This window comes from Xyrauchen texanus, chromosome 14 (assembly GCF_025860055.1).
Source record: "Xyrauchen texanus isolate HMW12.3.18 chromosome 14, RBS_HiC_50CHRs, whole genome shotgun sequence".
NCBI lineage: Eukaryota > Metazoa > Chordata > Actinopteri > Cypriniformes > Catostomidae > Xyrauchen > Xyrauchen texanus.
The window spans coordinates 8,604,741-8,630,856 of record NC_068289.1 but is presented as its reverse complement, the minus strand read 5'-3'; the positions used below and the strand labels follow the sequence as shown (position 1 = coordinate 8,630,856).

The following is a 26,116-nucleotide window of genomic DNA, read 5'->3' as shown; positions in this document are numbered from 1 at the left end:
GTACACTAGAACAAATATACTGTTACCTACAGCAGAAGTATGGTTCTTCTTGTTTTGCACAAGCCATCAGATGTGTAGTGCAAATATGCAGTTGTTTATACATGACATATTTCTCATCCTTCTTTAATGGTGGGACAGTACGGTTAGGAAATGACAAAGGTTTACTTTTATCTTAGATCATTGGACTCATCATCTGAGAAACGTAAGAGATACGAAAGACAGTGCTGGATTATTCGGAATCTTTGTTAATTAGCCTGTGTGTGCCAACGGATCAGTTCAAATACCTTTTAAACATTTCTTACTGTGCATATTTTACGTTCGGTTTTCATTTTTAGCTTTTGGCACTTTTAGTTGCTCAATTTCTCTGTTATTTCCTGTTATTTTACACCAGTGTTTTTGCAGCCTCTGCATTTAGTCATTTCATCGACTGCCACTCCCAAAAGGAAGTTGGTGGTAGTTATTATGAGATAGGTAAAGTGACGGGCCTGTATGCGTAGGGATGTTATAGTTGTGGATTAGGAGTTATCACCCCTTGCTTGCTTTAGGGGGTATGAAAAGAATATAAAGCAATCACCAGCGTCTGAAAGACAGCGCACCTTTACTGGGTTGGCGTCGAGCAGAATCGCAATAGAATGTGCACCAAGAACTCTGCCTTAATATATGCTGAAACAAAATGAGAAGATGGGAAACTTAAAATGTGATTGGAGGGTCAGGTGACTGGTGAAGGACTGGGGTAAATGTGGGACGAGGAGGCACCTTATGACCTGTAGTACACACATGAATTGGCTTTAAACCTCTTTGTCAGGGAGCTTTCTAAATGGCATGACAGCTGTGAATGTACAATATGCAGCCTTTTTGAAAGCACCATCCTGTCATATTCAGTGAGCCAGATGGTCAGTGTTTTTTTTTTTTTTTTTTTTTTTTACAAAAACTTGGGTTGTTGTGCAAAACTGTTTCAACAGTTTGCTGAACATGCAGGCATGGATATCCCTTTGTGCTTTTTTTTCTTGACCATGGAAGTTTGTGGCCTTAAATGTCACCAGTCTATGACATCATAGAAAGCTCTCTCACACAATGAGAGCAAAGCCTCATCTTCCAGATGTAAGGTTTATGCCAATATGCACAGCTTCCATTTGTGTATATATATATATATATATATATATATATATATATATATATATATATATATATATATAACACATTCACACTGGCGACCAATAGTTTGGAATACAGATTTTGCTGTTTCAGAAGGAAAGTGGTACCATTATTCACCAAAATGGCATTGAACTGACCACAATGTGTAGTCAGGACATTGCTGATGTAAAAAATCAGCACCTTTACTATTTGAAAAAAGTAATTTTTGATCAAATCTAGACAGGCCCCATTTCCAGCAACCATCACTCCAACACCTTATCCTTGACTAATCATGCTAAATTGCTAATGTGGTACTAGAAAATAATTTGCCATTATATCAAACATAGTTGAAAGCTATTTGGTTTGTTAAATTAAGCTTAATATTGTCTTTGTGTTTGTTTTTGAGTTGGCAGATTATGCAACAGACTGGCATGTCTTAAGGTCAATATTAGATAGAAAATGGCAAAAAATAAACCGCTTTCTTTAGAAACTCGTCAGTCAATCATTGTTTTGAGGAATGAAGGCTATACAATGCTTGAAATTGGCAAAAAAGATTTCATACAAAGGTGTACACTATAGTCTTCAAAGACAAAGGACAACTGGCTTTAACAAGGACAGAAAGAGATGTGGATGGCCAGATGTAACTAAACAATAGAATAAGTACATCAGAGTCTCTAGTTTGAGAAATAGACGCCTCTCATGCCCTCAGCTGACAGCTTCATTGAATTCTACCCGCTCAACACCAGTTTCATGTACAACAGTAAAGAGAAGAGTCGGGTGCAGGCCTTATGGGAAGAATTGCAAAGAAAAATCCACTTTTGAATCAAAAAGAAAAGGTTAGAGTGGGCAAAGAAACACAGACATTGGACAACAGATAATTGGAAGAGAGTGTAATGGATCTTAATCCCATTGAGCTTTTGTGGGATCAGCTAGACCAGTGGTTCTCAAACCTGTCCTGAGATGTCCCCCAGCACTGCACATTTTGAATGTTGCCCTTTTGTGACACACCCAATTTAAGTCTTGGAGTCTCGACTAACAAGCTGATGAGTTGAATCAGGTGTGTTTTATTAAGGAGCCATCCAACATGTGTAGTGTTGTGGGGCCTTCAGGACAGGTTTGAGAACCCCTGAGCTGGACTGTAAGGTCCCCGAGAAGTGCCCGACAAGACAGCCACATCTCTGGCTGTCTTGTACTTTTTGAAGTAGTTTAAGAAGTTCTGAATTTTTTTTTGTCATTTTTCATGTTATTAATGTCCTGACTATGCATTGTGATCAGTTGAATGCCACTTTGGTGAATAAAAGTACCAATTTCTTTCCATAAGAGCAAAATCTGTATATTATTCCAAACTTTTGGGCGCCAGTGTATATATACATACAAATACACGTACATACATACATACATGCAGTTGAAGTCAGACTTTTACATACAATTAGGTTGAATTCATTAAAACAAATTTTTTAACCATCCACAGATTTCATAAAAGCAAACAATATTTTTGGCAAGTCTACTTTGTGCATGACACGATTATTTTTTCCAACAATTGTTTACAGACAGCTTGTTTCACATTTAATTAACTATATCACAATTCCAGTGGGTCAGAAGTTTACATTCACTAGGTTAACTGCTTTTAAGCAGCTTGGAAAATTCCAGAAAATAATGTCAAGCATTTAAACAATTAACTTCTTATAGGCTCATTGGATTCAATTGGAGGTCTACCTGTGGATGTATTTCAAGACCTTCCTTCAAACTCAGTGCCTCTGCTTAACATCATGGAAAAATCAAAAGAAAGCAGCAAAGACCTCAGAAAAATGAATTGTGGATTGTTCATCCTTGGGAGCAATTTCCAAATGCCTTAAAACAAACAATAGTACGCAATTATAAACAACATGGGACCACACGGCCATCATACCGCTCAGGAAGGAGACACATTCTGTCTCCTAGAGATGAACGTAGTTTGGTGCCAAAAGTGCAAATCAATCCCAGAATAATAGCAAAGGACCTTGTGAAGATGCTGGAGGAAACAGGTAGATCATTTTCTATATCCACAGTAAAACATGTCCTATATCGACATTTCCTGAAAGGCTGCTCAGCAAGGAAGGAGCCAATGCTCTAAAAACCAGCATAAAAAAGCCAGACTACAGTTTGCAAGTGCACATGGGGACAAAGATCTTACTTCTTGGAGATACATCCTCTGATCTGATGAAACAAAAATGTAACTTTTTGGCCATAATGACCATCGTTATATTTGGAGGAAAAAGGGTGAGGCTTGCAAGCCGAAGAACACCATCCCAACCGTGAAGCATGGGGATGGCAGCATCATGTTGTGGGGGTGCTTTACTGAAGGAGGGACTGATGCACTTCACAAAATATATGGCATCATGAGGAAGGAAAATTATGTGAATATATTGAAGCAACATCTCAAGACATCAGCCAGGAAGTTAAAACTCAGTCACAAATGGGTGTTCCAAATGGACAATGACCCCAGGCATACCTCCAATGTTGTGGCTTAATGGCTTAAGGACAACAAAGTCAAGGTATTGCGTGGCCATCACAAAGCCCTGACCACAAGCCGATAGAAAATTTGTGGGCAGAACTGAAAAAGCATGTTCTGTCTGGAGGAATAGGCAAACTTATTGTGAGAAGCTTGTGGAAGGCTACCCAAAACGTTTGACCCAAGTCAAACAATTTAAAGGCAAAGCTACCAAATACTTACAAAGTGTATGTAAACTTCTGACCCACTGGGAATGTGATGATAGAAATAAAAGCGGAAATAAATATTCTCTACAATTATTCTGACATATCACATTCAGTTAGGATCACTACTTAAAATAAAGTAATGATCCTAACTGACTTAAGACAGGGAATGCTTTCTTCGATTGCATTTCAGGACTTTAAATGTTTAAATATATTTGGCTTAGATGTATGTAAACTTCTGACTTCAACTGTACATATATATAGAGAAATATAAATAGAGAAATATTTATGAATCAATTTTTTCCTATTTTGTGATGAGAGCTATTAATAAGAATTTTTTTTTTTTTTTTTTTGGTGAAACACTGCCATGTTATTCTGAAGGGAAGTGTTTATTTCTTTAAAGTAGACTATGAATATTGATAGTGTTCTAACAATAAAAACAGTAAATGAATCACCGCAACACTTTGATCAGAATGTGGTCAGTGTGCATGTCAGTATTTTAGATCTACCTCAGGCGTCAGGGTACCTCAGTCCAATCTTTAATTTCCCTTTTTTTTCCACATTTTGTATGCCTTGTAAACTGAAAGATTTGAACGTATTTTCATTTTCTTAATAATAAAACAAAGCAAAAAGATCTAGTCTGAACTCTTCAGGTTTACCTGAGAAATGGATCTTAAAGCTTTCAAAACTGTATCGGAATTTACTGCGTTCCTTTGCTGAACGCAACCTTGTATCAGAGCTGAGATTTAGAGAATGAATAATTGTGTCCATGTGGTATTGACCGAAAAGAGGAATTACAGGGGAACCTTTGTACTGATTTCTAGATAAAAAACAAAAAGATTACAAAAAGACAAATAGGAAGGATTACTGCTTAATTAAAAGGATTCTCTTGGAGCAATTGCATGATCTGAAGTCTAAGCTTGCTATCTCTTTCCATTTAAAAAAAATCTGTCTAAAATCATGAATTGCACGACTTTTTAAAAAGAAAATTAAGTCAGGTTTTTTAATACAAGAAGTTGACTTAACAGGCTCTACATATCAGTTTATGTTGACATGAAAATAAAAATTTACTAAAACATTTCTTGACGTTATAATTTACAGAGTAGTCCACTGGCTGTCAATGTGTTTGATAAAAGTGTTTCTCTATAATCACACAAAATTCAGAAGCATATACGCAAATGCAGGAATTTTTGTAGTCTCAAGACCTACTCTGACAACAACGCTTTCTATCTCTCCCTGATCTGTTGCTGGTTACAGTACATAGATGCTGTTAAGTGTGTTACCACCTCTAGACTGCGGCTTATGTGAAGTACATGAGCTCAATGGAGCAAAAGATTGAAAAGTCAATGAAGACAGTTGACGGTGAATTTGTTCGATTCAGGTGCTTGTACTTGCAAGGCTGGTTTGCTTTCATATAGTTTGCTAATTCACATTCATATTTGTCTGTGGACTGAACTGCAAGCTGCAGAATAATCTGTCCCACTCTATAGTTTTAGTCTCCCTAACGTTTAACGTTTTTGGTAGGGGTGATACTCAGTTGACGTGCTTTACTATAGACCTCTGTAAATTGTTAGTCTTTTTACCTACACTGAATCAACTTGTCCACATTATGCTTACCCACAAAGAGTAGCACAGATATCAGGCACTTCAGAGAGAGGTTTTTAGATTTGTTGCTTTTTTCTTTAATCAATATTGTTTCTGTGACGTTAGGCCCATAATCTGTGGATTTCTTTGCTTTTACAAACTTTCACTTAAAAAGCTGAAAATGGTTCTTGATTCTGTGAAGGGTTGTAGGCTTTGCCAGATAAGGCTGTTATTGAATAATAGACTTTATGCTTAATCTCAGGTGTTTTCAGGTTGGGTAGCATTATAACAGATTTACTCAGACGTTTTAATTGTAAGTGTAACTGTTATATGCGCCACGCTGTTGGTAGACACCTATCTAATGTTCTACAATGGTTTTTTAACTTTCTTAAGAGTTTGTATTTCGAAGCTTCTTCAGGTGTGCATCAGTCTCTATTTAGATTTACAGACACATTAGTCGGTACATGCATTATCATCATACTGTTATATTGTCTCTGTAGTCTGGTAATTAAGATATCTTGCTATCCATTATGATATCCTATAACATAACGCTAGGGAGAATTGAGGTCTTTGCATTATATTAGGCCAACAGTCATAGGTAATAAATCAAACAAATCTGAGGTCAGTTTAGGATTAGCTGTTTGTAGTGTTGGCATGAAATATCTTGGAAAGATTGTGGTCTGCTTTATGCCCTTAATAAAGCTTTTAGGGTGAAAGAACACTTCAATTAGGTGCTGTACTGTGTTTCTTGGGGTATTTGCCTTAGATTTATATTAGATTAGACACCACAGACACATCTATAGTTGCTCTTAGTATGACAGCACTGTTCTAGTCACATTTAACTTTGGATGAGAGAGGAAAATCAGAGCGGTGCATAAGAAATCAACGCAAATCCTAGGCTGTGAAATTAACTCCTTTTATGCCTCTTCTACATTCACAGCAAATCCATTCCTACGCAGCTCTCAAGCTTCTCACGTTAGTTCGTTTTGAATGATGTGAAACAGACTGGGCTGTCGGGTCCTCTCAGCTGGATTGTGGGTAGTGGAGAGGCCCGAGGACTGAGAGCTGATATTCTTTCTTTTTCTTTTTTGCTAACAACCATGTTGTTTTGAAATGTAGGTGAATTGTACTGCTGATCAATATGGATTTGAGCAATAAAGATTCTTTATAAAATTCCTCTGTCCAAAGCTCATCTTGTCATAGCTTCATTGAGTATACTCTGTAAAAAATTAAAGATACTCGAGGCACCATTTGGAGTTTACACCAACAAAACTCACTGGAGAACCTCTAGACACCCTTGAAAGGAGCCTCAAATATCCTATTTATGTATTCCAGGATCTACAAAATATATTTGAAGTACCTTGTGCCACATCCACACTAAAGTTTTTGTTTGAAAAAGCATCTTTTTCTCTACATTTGCATACTGAGATCAAGTTTTTGACAGCAAAAACTGATCTTTTTGTAGATGCTCACCCAAATGGATACGTTTGAAAAATGCAATCTTTGCGTTGTAGTGGACTGGGAAAATGGAGATATCTAAAAATGATTATGTATTTTTTGGCATGTGATGCAGTCAGGGCTAGACTGGGAAGAGATTTTATATAGGAACTGGCCCAAATGTTGTTGAGCAGTTCTGCATATGCCTTTTCTGCATATCGTCGTTTTGTGGTCCGTTCTGCATAATGCGGCAGCTCATTTTAGCTTATCCCCGCCCGTTTCGCGGCCGACCCACTGGCCTGCTCAGGTCTACCGATGGCCAGTCCACCCCTGATCGGCCCCAAAGTGCGTCAGCCCACTGGGAAAATGCCCAGTTTGCAAGATTATCAGTCGCAGTCATGTGATCCATTCAACATAAAACATTCGAAATGGCGGCCAATTTTGTAGCGGTGTTGTTGTGCCTGCTTTTTTGATAAATATTACTGTGAACTAACTTCATATTGCATTCATTCAAATCGATGGGACGTTTACTCTAAATTTCTGTTTAGCAGTGGAACACAAGGACAATTACGTTTCTGACCATACATGGAATGGCGATTTAAAAAAAAAAAAAAAAAAAAATGAATGTACAGTAAGGGGATTTAAGAGTTTTCATGCATTTAATGTGGAGGAATAGCTTTTGGAAAATGCTTGAAAACGGCAGTGTGGGCTGAGAGCATTTAGAAAACACTGTTTACAAATGTATCGGGATTAAAAGGATAGTTCACTCAATTTTAATCCTCTCAGAATTTACTCACCCTCAAGCCATGTGGTGCCTATTTACTTTCACTTTCACGTCTGAAAGTGGAGATTTGGACTAATAATTGAATTAAATATTGATTCTCACTCACTTATATCGCTTCTGAAGGTATGGATTTAACCACTGGATTATTCATTACGTTTACACTGCCTTTATAAGCTTTTTGCACCTTCACAATTTCGGTACCCATTCACTTGCATTGTATGGACCTTTAGAGCAGAGATATTCTTCTAGATGTCTTTGTTTGCATTCTGTATTAGAAAGTAAGTCATTCACATCTGGAATGGCATGAGAGTGAGTAAATTGTGAGAATTTTCATTTTTGGGTGAACTATCCATTTAAAGTACACGTAGCCTCAGTCTTGTTGCAAAAACGAAGAGCAAGTTTCTCAGAGAACTGAAAGGGTGTCTAGAGATTCCCCAGAGGTTTCTGCTGGTGTGACGCCTGAAGAACCCTAAATGGTGCCTCGAGTATCTTGTAACTCTTACAGTATAGCATTCCCAACGTCATGGAAAACCTAGAAGTTTCAGTGAATTTATGATGTCCAGGACTGGAAATTTACATTCATGCATTTGGCAGATGCTTTTTATCCAAAGCAGAGAGAGCCCTTATTACAGGGACAATCCCCCCGGAGCAACCTGGAGTTAAGTGCCTTGCTCAAGGACACAATGGTGTTGGCTGTGGTGCTTGAACCAGCAACCTTCTGATTAACAGTTATGTGCTTAGACCACCACCACTCCACATAAATTTAAATGACTAAAATCTTCAAGCCATGGATAAGTCTAGTAAATATACATTCTTCTTGTTCCGCAATGCTCAAATATATTTAATCGTTTAGAAATTGCTCTTTGTGAGGGCAATCCCTAAAAATACTTATTCAGTAATGAAAAGACTTGGAAATTCATTGGTCAAAAACCTTTGAGTATGTTTGGGTAAGACATGCAGAAATCATACTGTGTCAGTTAATTGAAAATATAATTCGTAGAATATGAATAATTCTTACATCATCTGAATTTTGGCTTGAAATGAACATACGAGATTATTTTTATATACAAGTTCACAAAAAAAAAAAAAAAATGCTCAACCAGTACAAACTGATGAAATGAGAGCAAACAGAATCATTGGACAGTTACATCACATCTAAAAATTCTTTATTCTTGCACTTCACAATTTTAGTTATGCACCCAATGAAAATACAAGACTGATATACGCATTCGGTCCCAATTCCCATGATGAATATGTGGATATTGGCATCTTGACAGCTTTGTGTGCCCATTTAATATTTACAGGAACTCCAAGGTAGAATATTCAATATTTTCCCACTATATTGAGGTAGTTCATTATTTAAGGCAAATGTGAAAGTAATTTCACCAGCAGTAACCCAATAACCAAAGAAAAGCCACAGTATCAGCATCTGTATGTACAGAACAACAGTATTAAATACCTCAGATATCTTCCGGTTCAGGTACCAATGCTTATATTTCCAAATCTTTGCTGATTTGTAAATTGAAGGCAGGATTCAGAATTTCCCTTTAATTCACTCCCACTCACATTAAAATCCATGTCAATAAAAGACACAACAGTCTTCTAAATAAAGAACACATCAAAAATTATGATTCCATAAAAAAAATTAAAAAAAATTGAGGCCACAAATGAGATTCACAAATAATCCTGCCAAATTGTAATGCTCTTAAGAGACACTTTAATCACAAACAGTAGCCATACACAAAGTGGCCAAAGGGGTTCAAACCAACCACCCCACACTGTCCCTTATCTGTCCTTCTTGTCTTGGCTGAGCCTATTTGGTTCAAGGTCATCCAGGTGGAGACGTTGGGTGCTGTATTTACGGATGAGAGCTCCAGGCAGCAGGGCAACACAAGCAATGAGGATCAATTTCAATACCACACTCCAGGAGAACAAGTCATCCAAAGAGGAGATGCGAGACAGCATTGACCCAGTTTGGACACAGATGAAGTTGTACGGCATTAGGCCTGAGAGTGAAATACATATGTGTCAAATTAATGGTTAAAATGCAGCTAATATTAAAGTGGACTATTCTCAAAAACGTACAAATGTCTTTTTCTCTAATATTTAAAATGTGAAGTTCAACATCTTTGACATAATTAACAATTCTAAACACAGCTTGTCTGCGTTTGTTGGACAAACATATACGCCACACACCATTGGTTGAGTGAATGTTGCTGTGTCCGGTTACATTGCACACATTTCGGAGGAATCAACCTATGAATGGCTTACAGTATAGTCAACAATTAAAACAAAAAGGAATATTTCGGGTTCAATACAAGTTTAGCTCAAATCGACAGCATTTGTGGCATATTGTTGAGGACCACAAATGACATGTCTGTCCTTTTTGTTTTTGTTTTTTTAAGACAATCTGGGTTACAGTGAGGCACTTACAATGAAAGTGAATGGGGCCAATTTTTGAGGGTTTAAAAAGGCAGAAATGTACAGTAATTTCGGGGTTTTACAGTTTGTTGACATAGTCATGCCTTTTTTTAAAGAAAAGGAGGGGGAAGTCAAAATACATTTTTGTGATAATCAATATTATGCCACAAATCCTGTCAATTGAGCCTAACTTGTTTCGAACCTGGAATATTCCTTTAAACTGGAATAGGAGAAATTATTTGAACATTAAAAAAGCGACACCTTTAATTTTGACATTCAACTGAAATTAACGATGTGTTTACCGATAAATACAGCCATGAAGAACAGGGTGACAGGAATATTCAAGATTGGGGAGGTCATGTTCAGGAACCAGTTGGGACTCATGGGAAAGAATCTCAGAAACAGCAGAAAAAAGAACAAACTACTTCTGTTTTCCTCGACCTGGAAAAAGAGTAATAAAACCAACCATTGTTTCATTGCATGTTGTTGTAGGCAGTTATTATGAAGGTAAATCAGTAGCAAAACTCGAGAGCTTGTATATTTGAATTTGAGAACTTGTACAATATAGACTTGTACTCGCAAGTTGAAATTTACACACAGCACAGATGTGAAGTTGAATGTTGCAATCTGCACTCAGACAATAATTCAAAGTTTGTGTTCTGAATTCACAATTGCAGACAAGTAGTCACAAATGTGTAAAATGACATTCACAGAAATCCAAAGACAGACAAACTTGTACTACACATTGTAAATTGTATTTGTACAAGTTTTTTGTATTTTTATTTTACAAGTTTTCACATCAGTGCTGTAAGTGTAAGTTTCAATTTACAAAAATTAATTGTACAAATTCTCAAATTCAAATATGCAAGCCCTCGAGTTACTACTGATTTACCCTTCGTAGTTATCACTTATCATAACAAAAATCAAACAACTGTTGAAATACTTTGGAAGATAAGATACTGCTATCAACATGTGCACACCTTCCTCTGCAGCATGGCCACCTTTTCAGGGAAGAGTCTCACAATGGTCTGTTTGCCAAACGCCTTGGACAGGAGGAAACAGAGTGTGGCACCTACTGTGGTGAGGACACAGGTGAGCAGAAGACCATACCATGTCCCAAACAAGGCCCCAGCCAAGATGTTCTGTAAAAAAAATGTGTAAGATCATGGAATAAAGATGCATGTTGTACTTGAAAAAAAATTAAAAAAAAAATCATGAAATTGTCATATAGATTGTGTAGATAAGATGATCTTACTAAAAAAGAGGAACCAGGTATAGCAAAAGCCTGTTTGTAGAGGTAGGCACTGCAGAAGAGTAATAACACATATCCAGTGTGCTCTGTCTTATAAAACTGCAACAGCTCTGATATCTCTTTCAGCTCTTCCAGATCTGATGGGAACTTCAACCTGGAACAAAATGAAGCAACATGACATGATGTAAATTGTTACTAGAGTAAAGATCAGTAAAGATCATGTGTGACTTCTCACTTATATAATGCAAATGAAGCAAATGGCGGTGTAAAAGACATTAAAGAGACACTAAAAACACTAAAAACCTGGTTGGCGATTAAGAAGTACTTATGCGTTATACAACATACACTCTTGTACAATGACGACAACAGATCTTCCTGCCAAAGGACACATGACAGATGGAGACAAGGACAAGACAGCATACATTTCGGAAATGCTTGTCACTTATGTTTTTAAATTTTTGCAAGGTATGTGCAACCCATTTTGAGGATAGAAGAAAACTGGTAAAACACATCGAAAGAAAGAGCATAGAGGCGCAGACCTGGAGGAAATATCTCTTTGCGGGTTGTCTTCGCCACTGGATTTTCCCGTGTCTTCCTCATGTTTATGTTTAAGCAGCTGAGGTCCAGGGGGAAGAAAATACGACAGTAAATAAAGGTAGAAAGTAGCCGTCACTATTACAACTATCAGCCCAGCCAGCGAGCGCATGACGGACGAACTAGAGACCGTACATAAAGCATGTCCAATTTACTGCGGATAACTTCCGGGAGCAAAATTACGAATCCTACGTAGTCCACCCAGAGACATATAAAGGAGAGTTGCGACAACGGAAGTTCTAAATGCTTGATCGTCACGTGATTCACGTAGACTTCAGATTTTTTTTTTATTTTATTTTTTATTATTATTGAACAAAAAGCACAGGGGATACATGTATCAAGCACAGAAAAATAAAATTAAATAAAAATAAGACAGTACACTCAAAGTAAGCAAGGCAGTAGGCTAGATAAGGGATAGTCCACTAAAAAAGTAAACACAATTCACAAGACATGCACAGAAACAACAAATATACAAAATGAATACAAGTAATTAGAAGTAAATAACATTGGGAATACATAAATAAAAAAAATATATATATTTTCAGAAAAGCATGAGGGAATTTATACTGAAACCATAATTTCTTTGAGCAACAAAGAAGTTTTAGCAGCTTTCTTATTAGCTGATAAACAAAGAGAGTCGTAAAATAATTTCAAATCAACACAAAAAAGTCTAAAATTGGGCTTAGAATCAGTTACTTTACATTTATGAAGATGAAACTCACCACATAAAGTAAGCAGTTTTAATCTGTCATCCATCTCCTTTGATCCGGAGTCCCAAATCAAAAACAACATTCACAACCTCAAAAGTAAAGAGTTTGTAATAAGCAGAAATAATAAGCCAGGCTACTTTTTTCCAGAACTCCTTTGCATAATCACATTCAAAAAACAAATGTGGTATTGTTTCCAAATTAGAATTACAGAATGCACACTGTGAAGAGATGTCCAACTTAAATTTAGAAAGAAGAGTTACAGGGATAGTAATTATGTAGAATTTTAAAATGAAGCTCTTTCCACTTGTTAACAGAAACTTATTAATGCCAGCCCATATATTAATGGTAGAAAGAGAAGGATAATTTAATTTCCATTTGAAAAAAGCTTTGGGATGACAGCTGATCTTCCTAATAAGAAATCTTCTAATCCAAAAATTGTTACATTTGACATTGGAAAGCTCCAAACCTCCAATACATAACCGGGGCAATTCACAAACGGATGCTCTGTAGCTACAGTCTGACCTAACCATATGCAAAAGTTTAGGTGAAATAGAATTAATAACCCAGTTATAAACTTTAGGTGAGGAATCCACTCCAAAAAGGTTGATAAATTCATTGTAGGAATAAAAGCTGCCATCCTTCTTCAACAAATCCAAAACAAAAAGAACACCTTTGTCAACCCAATCCTTAATAAAGATACATTTTTTCCACGCAGCACATTCTGATTGTTCCATAGAATACTCCTATGAGGGGAAAAATTGTGGCAAAAGGCAAGCTTACAGGCCTCCAAGGCTTGCTTATGAAAATTAGCAAGCTTGAACGGAAGTTTGTTGCATTTAAAATCGCAAGACAATAAAAAACGTAACCCCCCACATTTTTCAAAGATAAATTTAGGTATGTGAAACCATAACAAACTAGAATCAGCATTCAGGCAGCGTTTAATCCAGCCGATCTTGATAGATGAGCAAGTTTTCGGGTTGACATATAAGGACAAAGCCGGGTAAACAATCCTAGAGATGCCTTCAGCTTTAGATATCAAGACACGACCATAGATAGTTAAATTTCTTTGTAGCCAGCAATTGAAGACATTCTTTAATTTTTTTGTCCGTTGTGAAAAAATATCTAGAATTCTATCTTTGGGTGATTTACTTATTAAAATGCCTAAATATCTAACAGAACTTTTAATCTCAATACCTTCTATATGACCTTTTTCAAGACTGTGAATAGGCATAATTTGACTTTTATTTCGATTAACAGTGAGACCAGAAGCATTAGAAAATGTTTTTAAAGCTTCCAAAATAACAGGAACCTGTTTCTCGTCTTTTAAAAACAGACAGGTGTCATCCGCCAGTTGACTAATTAGAAAAGTGTGTTCAGCTACAACAATACCCTGAACATCTACACAGCGAGTAATAAAAATATTAAGAAACTCTGTAACTAATAAAAACAAAAATGGTGAAAAAGGACACCCTTGTCTGATGCCCCTGCTAACCGTAAACCGGGGAGAAACACCATTCACCAAAGACACATTGCTGTTAATATTTTTGTAAAAAATCTGAACTATTCTAATAAAGGAAGAGCCAAAGCCAAATTTGCGCAAAGATTCAAACATAAACTCATGCTCGACCGTGTCAAAGGCCTTATAAAAGTCTAAAAATAAGATAATTGCACTATCGTTGATCAGTTCATTATAATCTAACATATCCAAAACAAGCCTAATGTTATTTGCTATATACCTACCTTTCATAAAGCCAGATTGGGAAACAGAGACAATTTCTTCTAAACATAGTTTCAATCTATTTGCATAAAGGGAACGTAGACTTCAGATAGTTCCAGGAAGTGCTTTTGCGGTCATTCCAAACTGTTAGATTAGAGTGACAGAACTGCGATTTCTGGTAATTAGTAGTCAATAAATGCATTTATTTTATATATTTATGTAACACACCGACATATGTATGTAGCATGAGTATGTTGTTACAGCGATGTTGTTTTTTAAAGATCAAATCAGCTAATATTTGAGGATTAGTGTTCGCTTACCGTTATTTGCCTCAACTTATTTCAGGCTAGGGTTTCTGTTGCCTTTTTATGTTACCTCATGTTCATAGTTTTCACTAATCTCATAGTAACTAATGTCATATTTATGACTTTTCAGATAGTACAGAGACAGGCTGGTGACAGGTGATTTCTAGCTCGCACCGCACAATGGGTCAATGAACTATAACTATTAGCAGTTACGTAAATGTAAAATTTAGTGAAATGAAGCTTATTGTTTACAATTCTATAGATAGTAATATAATTATTTATGTATTATAAATATTATATATCTAATGTATAATTTTTACAATACTTATTCATATACACAATATATTCAGCTTTAAAACAACTCAATACTCGTATATAAACTGCCGTTCAAAAGTAATGAGGCTGAAAAATCAGCTTGACGTCACAGGAGTAAATTACATTTTAAAATACATTAAAATAGAAAACAGTTATTTTAAATTGTAATAATATATTACGATATTACTTTTTTTGTATTTTTATTCAAATAAATGCAATAACTATTTACAGCAATTCATGAATACATTTCTAATAAATTAAATAGCATGCCAAGCATTTTGTATGTGTCCTTTCTTTCATGTTGTCGTTGCACAGTCTGCATGGTTTGCTGTGCTGCATGGGGATGCTCCAATCGCTCAGAGAAAGGTGTGCGAATGTATGGCTTCCCCACTGACATGGAGAGGAGAAAAAAATTGTTGGCTCAAGTCAGCAGGAGCAATCTAAATATAAATAAAAATTACAACAACAAAAAAATGTGTGAGGTATTTGCAAAGATTTTACAATTAATAGGGTGTTCGTTACTAACTTTATCCAGCTCCAATCCTTGCCTAATCTGTTAGTTATCCGATAACATCCCTTATCTCCTAATTTAATGAGTAATACTCAACTATAAGGTTTTAATTTACAAGTTATTTTTATTTAGATGTACTGATAATATACAGAATAAGATAATATTATTCTTTAAACGTCTCACCTTTTAAAAGTGCGTCGCAAACGGTTTGTTCTGATGCATCTCTACGGTGTTTGCTGCTACTTCCGGGAACTATTGAGAGGCTCCACGAGCCGCCATTGCTGTAAAAAAAAAAACGTTCCATTGGAGTCAATGGAGTTGTCGCAACTCTCTCTATATATGGCTCTGCGTAGACCCAGATGACGTGATTGGTAAACATCTTGGTGCGTCAGGTACGTAAGATACTTAATATTCATAAACCATAGTGGAATATTCCGGGTTCCATGGTATACCAAGTGTGATATAATGTTGATTATAACAAAAAATAATTTCCATACGTCCCTCCTTTTCTAAAAAATTGAAGTGAATGAGGCTACATTTTTGGAGGGGTTAAAGACATAATTGGAAAGCTTTTAATTTGCACTTACATTGATTCTTCTGTTAAAACGTGTGTATTATTTGAGCCGTAAAGGTGTTTAAATTCGTTGTCGGTCTTAGGTTTTGTTGACATTACATCGTTAAGTTGTAAATTTGGCTATAACTTTACACAGAAAATGTTTGTAAGTGATTTTATCACACTAAAATCATGTTAACACGCATATTGTTTACATCTTGTGGTTATACTTTTGAAATAGTGAGTATTTTAACGTTTACGGATTGTCCCCATAAGTGCTTGATAATTACTTACATTGTAACCCAGATTTTCGCTTTTTTTTTTTTTTTTTTTAGGAAAGTAGGGGCAAATCAAAATTATATTTTGCAGTAATCAACATTATTCCACAAATGCTGAACGGAACTTTTATTTAACCCGAAATACGTCACGTAATTAATATACATGAGCCAAGCCTTTCCCATAGTATTATTCGTTTGTTTGCTTCCTGAAAATAATATCTTCCAGAGGTGACCAGCTGCGTTTTGGAATAACTTTAGTTTTTTGGCAAAGCAATGTTTTTTTACTCACAAACTAAAAATAAATGTTTATTGACGACACGTAGGAGAAGCGACGTGTCCTTAGTTAAAGACACATGCTTAAATATTAAACAAATAGTGGGTGTGAATGAATGTTTGATGTTATCTGGTGACAAGTTTCAAAGTCCCGTAGGTCTTTAAACTCAACACAACACAACAACTCAGTTCAGCTCAACACAAGAATGGCACGATATGAACTTGTTAAAAGATCAGTGGCACTGATCACTCTAACCAACCCACCAGTCAATGCCCTGAGGTGAGTGGAATATTTTTTGAAATGTGTCCTTTTTAAAAAGTAATGCATTTGTTGTCGTGTGATTAGTGTTGTTATGATGAAGAAAGAGCACGGGATCTTGCACCTTGCCTTTTTATATTACAGTATAATGTAAAGCCTTTGGAATTGTTGTTGTTCTAACTAGGCTAGTTAAAATAACCTCAAGTATGAACACTGTTGCCTATTGCAGTTCTGTTATGATCTGTCCCAAATAGACAAAGCCAGTATGTGTCATTGAAAAGGCCAGTGCAATGTACAAGTGATTTCACCATGTTCACTTGCTCTTTTACCAGTTCTGCAGTGCGTCATGGCATCACAGAGACCATTGAGCGTGCCCGGGATGACCCAGAGGTTACAGCAGTGGTGATCTGTGGACAGAATGGAAAATTCTGTGGAGGTTAGATTATAAAAGACAAACAACCAATTACAAAAACATTACAAAGCTGCTCAGGTCTTAAAAAAGCAATGACTATATATATATATATATATATATATATATATATATAAACAGCTAATTATTTGGCATTAACCTGGCAAAAGAATGTTGTGCACATGAATTTAAAAGACCATCTAATATCTGATGGTGATACATTGTTCCCCAGGTGCTGACATCCGTGAGTTTGCTGGACCTATGAGAGGACCACCACTAGTACCTATGTTAGATGTCATAGAGGCAATAGAGAAGCCTGTGGTTGCTGCCATAGAGGGGGTGGCGTTAGGTGGAGGTTGCGAATTAGCCCTAGCCTGCCACTACCGTATTGCACATTCAAAGGTAAACCATTTTTATTTTGTCATATATTCTTTTGAAAATGCTTGCTATAATATTGTGCAACACTTTCAAGTGCTGATATGAAGTCTCCAGTTAATTGCTTGAACTTCGATATCAATATTTAGAAGAGTAGGGCAAGGTTGTTGTTTGGTGGTCGATGCACTGGGTATGTATTCTGTTTTCCAGGCACGTGTTGGACTTCCAGAGGTGACTTTGGGTCTTCTGCCAGCTGCTGGGGGAACACAGCGTCTTCCCAGGCTCGTTGGCATTCCTGCTGCCCTAGACCTTATCACCACTGGTAAATCATCCACTTAAACCCACCGACACACCCACAAAAATCCTCAGCAGAAATTGAGTATTCCACTGGTTTTAGATGTGATCTTCACTCATTTAAGATGCTGAAATTTATTTCAGTGATTTGCTAACATTTTGTAATTTTTTAACTTTAACCGCATGGTCTTTCACCAAAACCCCACCCTCAAAAGACATGGTAGCAAACTTGAATGTGTAAAATTATTCACTAGCAGAGAGGCTAGATAGTGATATCTATTGGTTAGACATTTTGTGCATGATATTAAAAAAAATCACTTACAGTACCTTTAATATTTGAAGTGATTTCCACATCAGATATTTCCAAAGTGCACAAAGATTTGAAAATAAAAATAGCATAAATATCTTCAATCATTTTTTAACTTCAAAAGAGCTATAATGAATCATATTTGATCATCCAAAATAAATTATGATTCATAATAATAAATATTCAGTAATAGAGTAAATAAAAAAACTGTCATGTTTTCCCCACAAGGTGTCAGCATTGTAAAAAGTTTCTGATTGATAGCCTTTGGGCTGAAAAAAGTATTTCAGTTGTTATATGATTGTAATGGAATTTTCATCACCCATTGTCATAACACATTAAAGAGAAAAATAATTAAGCAAAGTACCCCACATACTCTCCATTACCTTCAATTGAATCAATAATTTTTTCATGTTGCAGGCCGCCATGTCTCTGCCCAGGAAGCCCTGAAGCTGGGCATTGTTGACCAGGTCACAGAGCAGAATGCTTGTGAGGTGGCTGTGGAGTTTGCCCTAAGAGCTGTAGGTATGTCATGGGCATGATAAGAAGAAATCCTGATTATAAAAGATGGAACAGTGAAGTGAAATAGTCTTTGGCATGCCTTCAGCGTCAGGGGACATACCAGATAAATCCTTTGTCACAGCAAATGCAATTAATGTTTCATATCCTTGTCATTGAGTTTCTGAGTTGCTCAGGCTTTTGATCTATTTTTCAAGAAGAAAAAAGGGACAAACATCATTTGAATGTTAAATGTGACCCCCTCAGTGCATTGAAGGATGATTTCAGCATACTAAAATATATATGGATAATTTTTCATAATAACAGTCAACATTTGGAGTATTGGCTTCATATTACCTCAAACTGATTCAGATACAAAATGCTAATGGCTGTTTTTAGGGACACTGGCTTTTCGTGTGTTAAGCGGAAAAGTCAAAAAGCTTCGTTTATATTGTCACTTGGAGAGTGTTGAATTAAATGAAAAGTGATTGGAGACTCTCTGCAGATTCTGGAAAATGAAGGCAAGTTCTTTACCTTCTGCTTGACGTCCAGTTCCTACAGTAAGGAAAAACCATATGAGAGCAAGTAAACCATATAAAGGATTGCTGGACTGTTAAATGAATGAGGATTTCTAGGTCTACAGTAAATGCAACTGCTCATTAAACTCTACAGATATGCAGAGGAAGGAGACTGCGCTGAGAGAGAAACAGATCAGAATGGTGATTGCAGAAGAAACACTTACACAAATCCAAAATTCTTGCTGAGACTGAGGGAGCCAGATCCTTTTTGTATAATGTGAATGTTGTGAGTGACACTCTTACAGGGTTCATCTAGATTCAGGATAAGCTTTAGTGGGAGATTAAAGATTGCACACGCAACTAATGCTCTCAATGTAATCACACGCTGGGCAAAGATCAGCCTGGCCAAATCCTGGCAACAGTGAACTAGTGAATAGTGAACACGTTAAACATTTATATTAATGACATGATTTAGCACGTTCATTTTGAAAACACTAATATATACATACATGCATTATATATATATATATACACATATACACACAAACACACACAATTGTGGACAAAAGTTTGGAATAATGTACAGATTTTGTTCTCATGGAAAGAAATTGGTACTTTTATTCACCAAAGTGGCATTCAACTGATCACAATGTATATTCAGGACATTATTAACATTACAAATTACTGTTACTACTTAAACTATTTCAAAGAATTCTCATAAAAAAATCCTCCACGTGCAGCAATGACAGCTTTACAGATCCTTGGCATTCTAGCCGTCAGTTTGTCCAGATACTCAGGTGACATTTCACCTCATGCTTCCTGTAGCACTTGCCATAGATGTGGCTGTCTTGTCGGGCATTTCTCACACAGACCTTAAGACATGCCAGTCTATTGCATACTGTGGCAACTCAAAACAAACACAAAGAAAATGTTAAGCTTCATTTAATGAACCAAATAGCTTTCAACTGTGTTTGATATAATGGCAAGTGATTTTCTAGTGCCAAATTAGCATTTTTGCATGATTACTCAAGGATAAGGTGTTGGAGTGATGGCTGCTGGGGTCTGTCTAGATCTGATCAAAAAGTGCTTCAGTGTTTTCAAATAGTGTTGGTGCTGTTTTTTTACATCAGTAATGTCCTGACTATACTTTGTGGTCAGTTGAATGCCAGTTTGGTGAATTAAAGTACCAATTTCCTTCCGAAACAGCAAAATCTGTACATTATTCCAAACCTTTGGTTTTAATGTTGTACCGATCAGCCACAACATTAAAACCACCTATCTAATATTGTGTAGATCTTCAATATACCTCGTATCAGAAGCTAATTGTCTAAAGGCTTGACATCTGTAAACAATTGTAGGAAATATTACTTGTGTCATATATATATATATAATCGTATTAGACGAATATCTGGTTAAGAGCTACACTACGCACAATCCTGAAGAGATATCTACAAATCACAGAAGTCACTGTGACAACATGGACATGAAATTTGTTGCTCAGTAGAGACCGCCCAATCCCATACAGCATTGTGAATGAGACAAAAAGTTAAACGGTCTCGTTAATTTGCCTTTGGCTTTTATTTGTTTGTTGCATTTATGTGTTAATTTACTTAATTTGCTGAATAGCATGTAAAAAGTAATCTATAGTAATAACTCTATACTCTTTCTGTAGGATGTCTGTCTCAGCTAAAGAGATATTTCTTGTTTCCCAGTTGCTGAAAGATCTGCCACATGCACCTATCAGGATCTAACCGAGCCCTATACTTCCAATAAAACACAGCACAGTCATTCAAGTCCTGCCCACAGCATCACTGATTAACCACAGATACATCTGTATATTAGCACAGCAAAAAATCAAGCAAGAGTGTCAGAGACTCTCTTAAGGTTTTATTATGCTTTTATGTGTTACTTAGAATAAGTATTACTCAGGGCAATTTTACAATACAAAATACCACCATGGTAATTCACATGTGATCACAGTTTTGTGAAAAGTCATTTTCAAAAGTCATAAATAAAATACATTCTTAAACATTGATTAAAAAAATAAAATCGTGCACAAAGCAGATGGAAAAGTCATTTCCTGGTTGTGCTGGCCCTTTAAGGCTCATTAAATTGACCCAGATTCCAGAGAGAAAGATGAGTCTAATGCAGTTAGAAGCTAGAGTGAATCAAGTTTTCCCTGTGTAATCCTTTTATTGAGGCAGGAAGTCAAAACCTGGAACCTCTGATAAATTCTGAAAAAATTCTTTTTTGATAGGCTTTTTTTGAGTGATTGAGTAAACGTGTGTGTGTTGGTTGGTTTTTTGTGCATGGTAAATTTAATGTCAGAGATATGGACAATGTATTTGAATAATTAATATGGATTACCAAGGATTTTGGATGATTGGTAAATACTAAAACTCTATTAAATGTTCCATTCTTGTATATATTATTATATAATATATAATATATATTTTTCTGCAACAAAGTGAAATGATTCAGAATAATTGTCATGTTTGAAATAAAATGTATGTAACTTTTCTTAACTATACCAGTTACCTAAATCTGCCAGTCAAATCAAGAACTAATATTGGTTACTGAAAATCATCTATACCGTACACTCAGCATTACTTCTGGGTTTATTCATTACAATAATTTTGAATTAATTTAGAAATTTTAGTTAGTTTTTAACATCATATCTTTTTGGATCTTTGATTCTTATACAGCCACAGCATTGTCTTCTCGACGACTGAGTATGCGTACCACACCCAGCCTTCCAAATCTGGATGCCCTCTTTGAAGCAGTCACCATGCAGGTTCAAAAGAAGGCTCGAGGAGTTATGGCCCCTTTGGCTTGTATTCAGGCTGTGCGAGCAGCTGCTACCATGCCTTACAGTCAGGGAATGAAGCGGGAGAGTGAACTGATGGCCACTCTCTTTAACTCCGGCCAGGCCCGGGCTCTTCAATACTGCTTCTTCGCTCAGAGGACGACAGGGAAATGGACTCTACCCAGTGGTGCGCAATGGAACAACAGCAAACCCAGAGATATCAGGAGCATAGCTGTAATAGGTACCAAATAAAATACTGTATGTCTTTATGGAAAAAAAGAAAAGGAAAAACAAATAAACAGCTTTTTCTTGAAAATTTGACATACAATTTAAAAAATTAAATGACATTGCTATTTGGAATAGCATACTACCATAGTACTTCAACAGTTGCTGCAGTACATAATATGTTCACTCACTGAGAACTTTATTAGGAATACTATGGTCCTAATAATGTCCCCAATGTGTTTTTCTGCTGTTGTAGCCCATCTGCTGCAAGGTTTGGTGTGTTATGCATTCTGAGATGCTATTCTGCTCGCTATAATTGTACAGAGGGGTTATCTGAGTTACTGTAGCCTTTATGTCAGCTCGAACCAGTCTGGCCATTCTCCGTTGACCTCTCTCATCCTTTTCAGTAACTACCACTCGCTGGATGTTTTTTGTTTTTGGCATCATTCTGAGTAAACCTTTTAGAGACTGTTGTACGTGAAAATCTCTGGAGATCAACAGTTACAAAAAATTCTCAAACCAGCCATCTGGCACCAACAATCATACCACTGACAAAATCACAGAGATCCGGAAATAACTGGACACAAGTCATTTAAAATCTAATGTGATGAGGTTGTATGATAACTATGTATTTACAATGTACATACTATGGTTTGAAAGGTTTACTTGGAATAATGCCTGTTTCTCCTTATACTAAGCAGTATTCATTAAAGGAATGTTCCAGGTTCAATAAAAGTTAAGCTCTGTCCACAGAATTTGTGGCATAATGGTGATAACAGTAAATCTTTTGAACTCGTCCCTCGTTAATTTATAAAGCAAATAAATTCCAGATACAGTAATGCACTTACAATGTGGGTGAACAGGGTCAGTCCATAAATGTAATAATACTCATTGATTTAAAAATATGTAAATATTTTTCGTGGTAACAGGATTTTAGTGTGATAAAATCACTTACTAGCATTACCTTTATAAAGTTATATCCAATATTCAGTTTCGATGAAGATATAACACCGGTAGATCCTGGAATCAATGTCATACTAAAATCATGTAGAATAGAGATTTTATCACACAATTATAATATTTTTTTTAATATTTGTGGTCTGGCTCCATCCAGTAAGTGTCTTACTGTAACCACAATTCTTTCATTTTCAATAAACAAGGGCTAAGTCAAAATTATTTTTTGCAGTATTAACATTATGCCACAAATTCTGACGATTGGGCTTAACTTGTACTGAACCTAGAACATTCCTTAAAGCAGTAAGCCAGTATTCTATTATGAACATTGATACACCATAGGCTTCTGTACAATATAATCATCATAGACTGCTTTATGGATACTTTTAGGCCATGTTGGTTTTGTTTAACCTGACAAGCAGAAATGTTCTCTTTTATCATGGTAGAAGGAATATGGCACCTTAGTGTGTAACTATTCATGCATAGAAATCTGGCAAAGTTCCATTACCAGATCCCAATTACCAAGTCTAATTGTACCTGTGTTGTGGTGCTTTTGTTTTTAAGTGTTTATGCAGTATTGACTTTTTATTAATCATCGTTCTAGGTCTGGGCACAATGGGAAGGGGCATTGCTGTATCTCTTGCCCGTGTGGGAATATCTGTTATTGCTGTAGAGACAGAGAAGAAACTTTTGGAGACTGGCAGGCAGATGGTCATTGGCATGCTGGAGAGAGATGCAAAAAGACGGGGAGTGACTGCCCCCCTTAGCCTTGTCAGATTCACCCTTAGCTTGCAGGACCTGAAGAATGTGGACCTTGTAATCGAAGCAGTCTTTGAAGATATGAAGCTTAAGGAAAGCGTTTTCAAAGAATTGTCCAAGGTGTGTAGACCAGGCACTTTGCTCTGCACCAACACCTCTGGTCTGGATGTGGATGCATTGGCCGGTGTAACAGACAGACCACACCTGGTTGCTGGGATGCACTTCTTTTCACCTGCACATGTCATGAAGCTGCTGGAAGTTGTCTGTGGTCCTCGTTCCTCAAGTGAAACCATTGCTACAGTGATGAGCCTTGGCAAGAGAATGGGAAAGGTGAGTGTTGCTGTTGGAAACTGCCCTGGCTTCGTTGGAAACCGCATGCTAAAGCCTTACCTGGATCAAGCCAACTTCCTGCTGGAAGAGGGGGCCACACCTGAACAAGTGGACAAGGCTCTGGAAGAGTTTGGTTTTGCCATGGGTTGCTTCAGGATGTCTGACCTTGCAGGCCTTGATGTTGGGTGGCGAGTTCGGAAGGAATCTGGGTTGACGGGGCCTGACGTTGACCGAAATGATCCCCCACGCAGGCGTCATGGGCGTAGGTACTGCCCTATTCCAGACATGATCTGTGAGCAAGGCAGGATGGGCCAGAAGACAGGCCGTGGCTGGTACATGTATGACAAACCTGGTAGTACAGATGCAAAACCCGACCCACTGATCCAGAACCTTCTTGAGGTGTACAGAAGCAGGTACGGCATCCAACCACGCAATATCTCAAGTCAGGAAATAATTGAGCGATGCCTTTTTGCCCTGGCCAATGAGGGCTTCCGTATCCTGGAGGATGGCATAGCTGCTAGACCTGAGGATATTGATGTCATCTATCTGTTCGGTTATGGCTTTCCGAGGCACAGAGGTGGGCCCATGTTCTATGCCAGCATGGTGGGCCTGCAAAGAGTGCTGGAGAGGTTGGAGCATTACCAACAAACCCATCCCGATGTGCCTTATTTGGAGCCCAGTCCCCTCCTGAAAAAACTTGTGGCTTGTGGAAGTCCTCCTATCCAAAATTGGGGAGATCATATCAAGAAAATGTACAGCCATCTCTGAAAGGTCCATTCATAGCAACTTGCAGTTATTGAGTTTGATAAAACACTGCATAAACCTTTTTATTAAAGAATGTTAATAAAGAATTTACCTTTTCAACTCTTTGCGCTGTCTCATATTGATTCTCATTTATGTCTGACTGAATAGGTTTGAATGTCCTGTGACGTGTTTATAGCATTTCTTAGAAGCAAATGTCAACAGTTTTGAATAAAAGAACAGTATTCGTTGCTTCTCTGGAGTAGTATTGTTATAATTACCTTATTTTATGTTGCACAGCTCTGGTCTTAATGGATTGGTGTTTCATTCATTCTGCTGTCAAAAATAATTAGAGAAGTGCCCTTTAATCTTAAAAAGGGGATTCTTGGAGGAGCGAGAGAGATGCTTCCAGCTGAAACTGGTTCTGTAGGACTATGACTTTGAACTTGAAATCATTGTGGTCTACAAATTGTGTTGTTTTTCCAGTTTGTAATTAAGCTGTTATTGATGTATTACTTTTTTCTTTATTTATATAGTTGTTATTTGCATTATAAAATAAATTGGAAATTACTAACTATTAGTGTATTTAGTTTAATGACTTTATTTATATACATTCGGTTTGCGGAATTAGGTTTTGACTAGGTGGAATAGCTTTTGTCTGAGGTATAGTGTGCATGATGTGATTTGTTCTTTGCTGCAAGGCCTCAGTTAATTGATGTTGCTTCTATGCTGCAACACAAATATGTTTGAGGCTGTTCAATTAAATGCAACTAAACCTCTGTTTTCATCCCTTTGAACTGTGTCCAAGGAAGGAAAGGAAATCAAGCCATGAAGACCAAACTATTCTTTTGGACCATTTACACTATAATTTCTTATAGTATCCAAAGAATTCCTCATGTTGTACTCAGGTCAGCAATTCCTCAACGACATGGAGAAACACTCCTAGAGCCAGTTATAACCTCATCAGTGTGAAAACTGATGTTTTGAAGCTAATTGTTTATCAAGATTCAGCTATTCATTTTTGTTTATTACAGTGGATATTAGTTTTTGAGAGTTATGTTTTGAAAGTGTTTACACTCTTC

At 36.7% G+C, this 26,116-nt stretch overlaps 2 protein-coding genes across 2 annotated transcripts; one reads left to right on the top strand and one right to left on the bottom strand.

Annotated features, from left to right (window-relative positions):
* Positions 1-8,782: 8,782 nt before the first annotated feature.
* Positions 8,783-12,064, bottom strand: tmem41aa (transmembrane protein 41aa). The gene is made up of 5 exons (XM_052142821.1): positions 11,846-12,064; positions 11,310-11,460; positions 11,035-11,196; positions 10,357-10,495; positions 8,783-9,639 (listed from the first exon to the last, which is right to left on the bottom strand). The coding sequence occupies exons 1-5, from the start codon at positions 12,010-12,012 to the stop codon at positions 9,419-9,421; spliced, it is 840 nt and encodes a 279-aa protein (XP_051998781.1). The 5' UTR covers positions 12,013-12,064; the 3' UTR covers positions 8,783-9,418.
* Positions 12,065-16,501: 4,437 nt separating this feature from the next.
* ehhadh (enoyl-CoA, hydratase/3-hydroxyacyl CoA dehydrogenase) lies at positions 16,502-25,599 on the top strand. Its single transcript, XM_052143068.1, has 7 exons — positions 16,502-16,842; positions 17,154-17,257; positions 17,463-17,632; positions 17,816-17,927; positions 18,624-18,728; positions 21,925-22,266; positions 23,809-25,599. Exons 1-7 carry the CDS (start codon positions 16,769-16,771, stop codon positions 25,059-25,061), a joined length of 2,160 nt encoding a protein of 719 aa, XP_051999028.1. The 5' UTR covers positions 16,502-16,768; the 3' UTR covers positions 25,062-25,599.
* Positions 25,600-26,116: the final 517 nt, after the last annotated feature.

Excerpts from the sequence above, each read along its gene's own strand:
- tmem41aa (XM_052142821.1), bottom strand. The coding sequence starts at position 12,012 with ATGCGCTCGCTGGCTGGGCTGATAGTTGTAATAGTGACGGCTACTTTC. Across the intron at positions 11,197-11,309 it reads TACCTGGTTCCTCTTTTTTA|AACATCTTGGCTGGGGCCTT; the intron begins GTAAGATCATCT and ends TTTTTTTTACAG. Across the intron at positions 9,640-10,356 it reads CTTCATGGCTGTATTTATCG|GCCTAATGCCGTACAACTTC; the intron begins GTAAACACATCG and ends TTTCACTCTCAG.
- ehhadh (XM_052143068.1), top strand. The coding sequence starts at position 16,769 with ATGGCACGATATGAACTTGTTAAAAGATCAGTGGCACTGATCACTCTA. Across the intron at positions 16,843-17,153 it reads CCACCAGTCAATGCCCTGAG|TTCTGCAGTGCGTCATGGCA; the intron begins GTGAGTGGAATA and ends CTCTTTTACCAG. Across the intron at positions 17,258-17,462 it reads GAATGGAAAATTCTGTGGAG|GTGCTGACATCCGTGAGTTT; the intron begins GTTAGATTATAA and ends ATTGTTCCCCAG.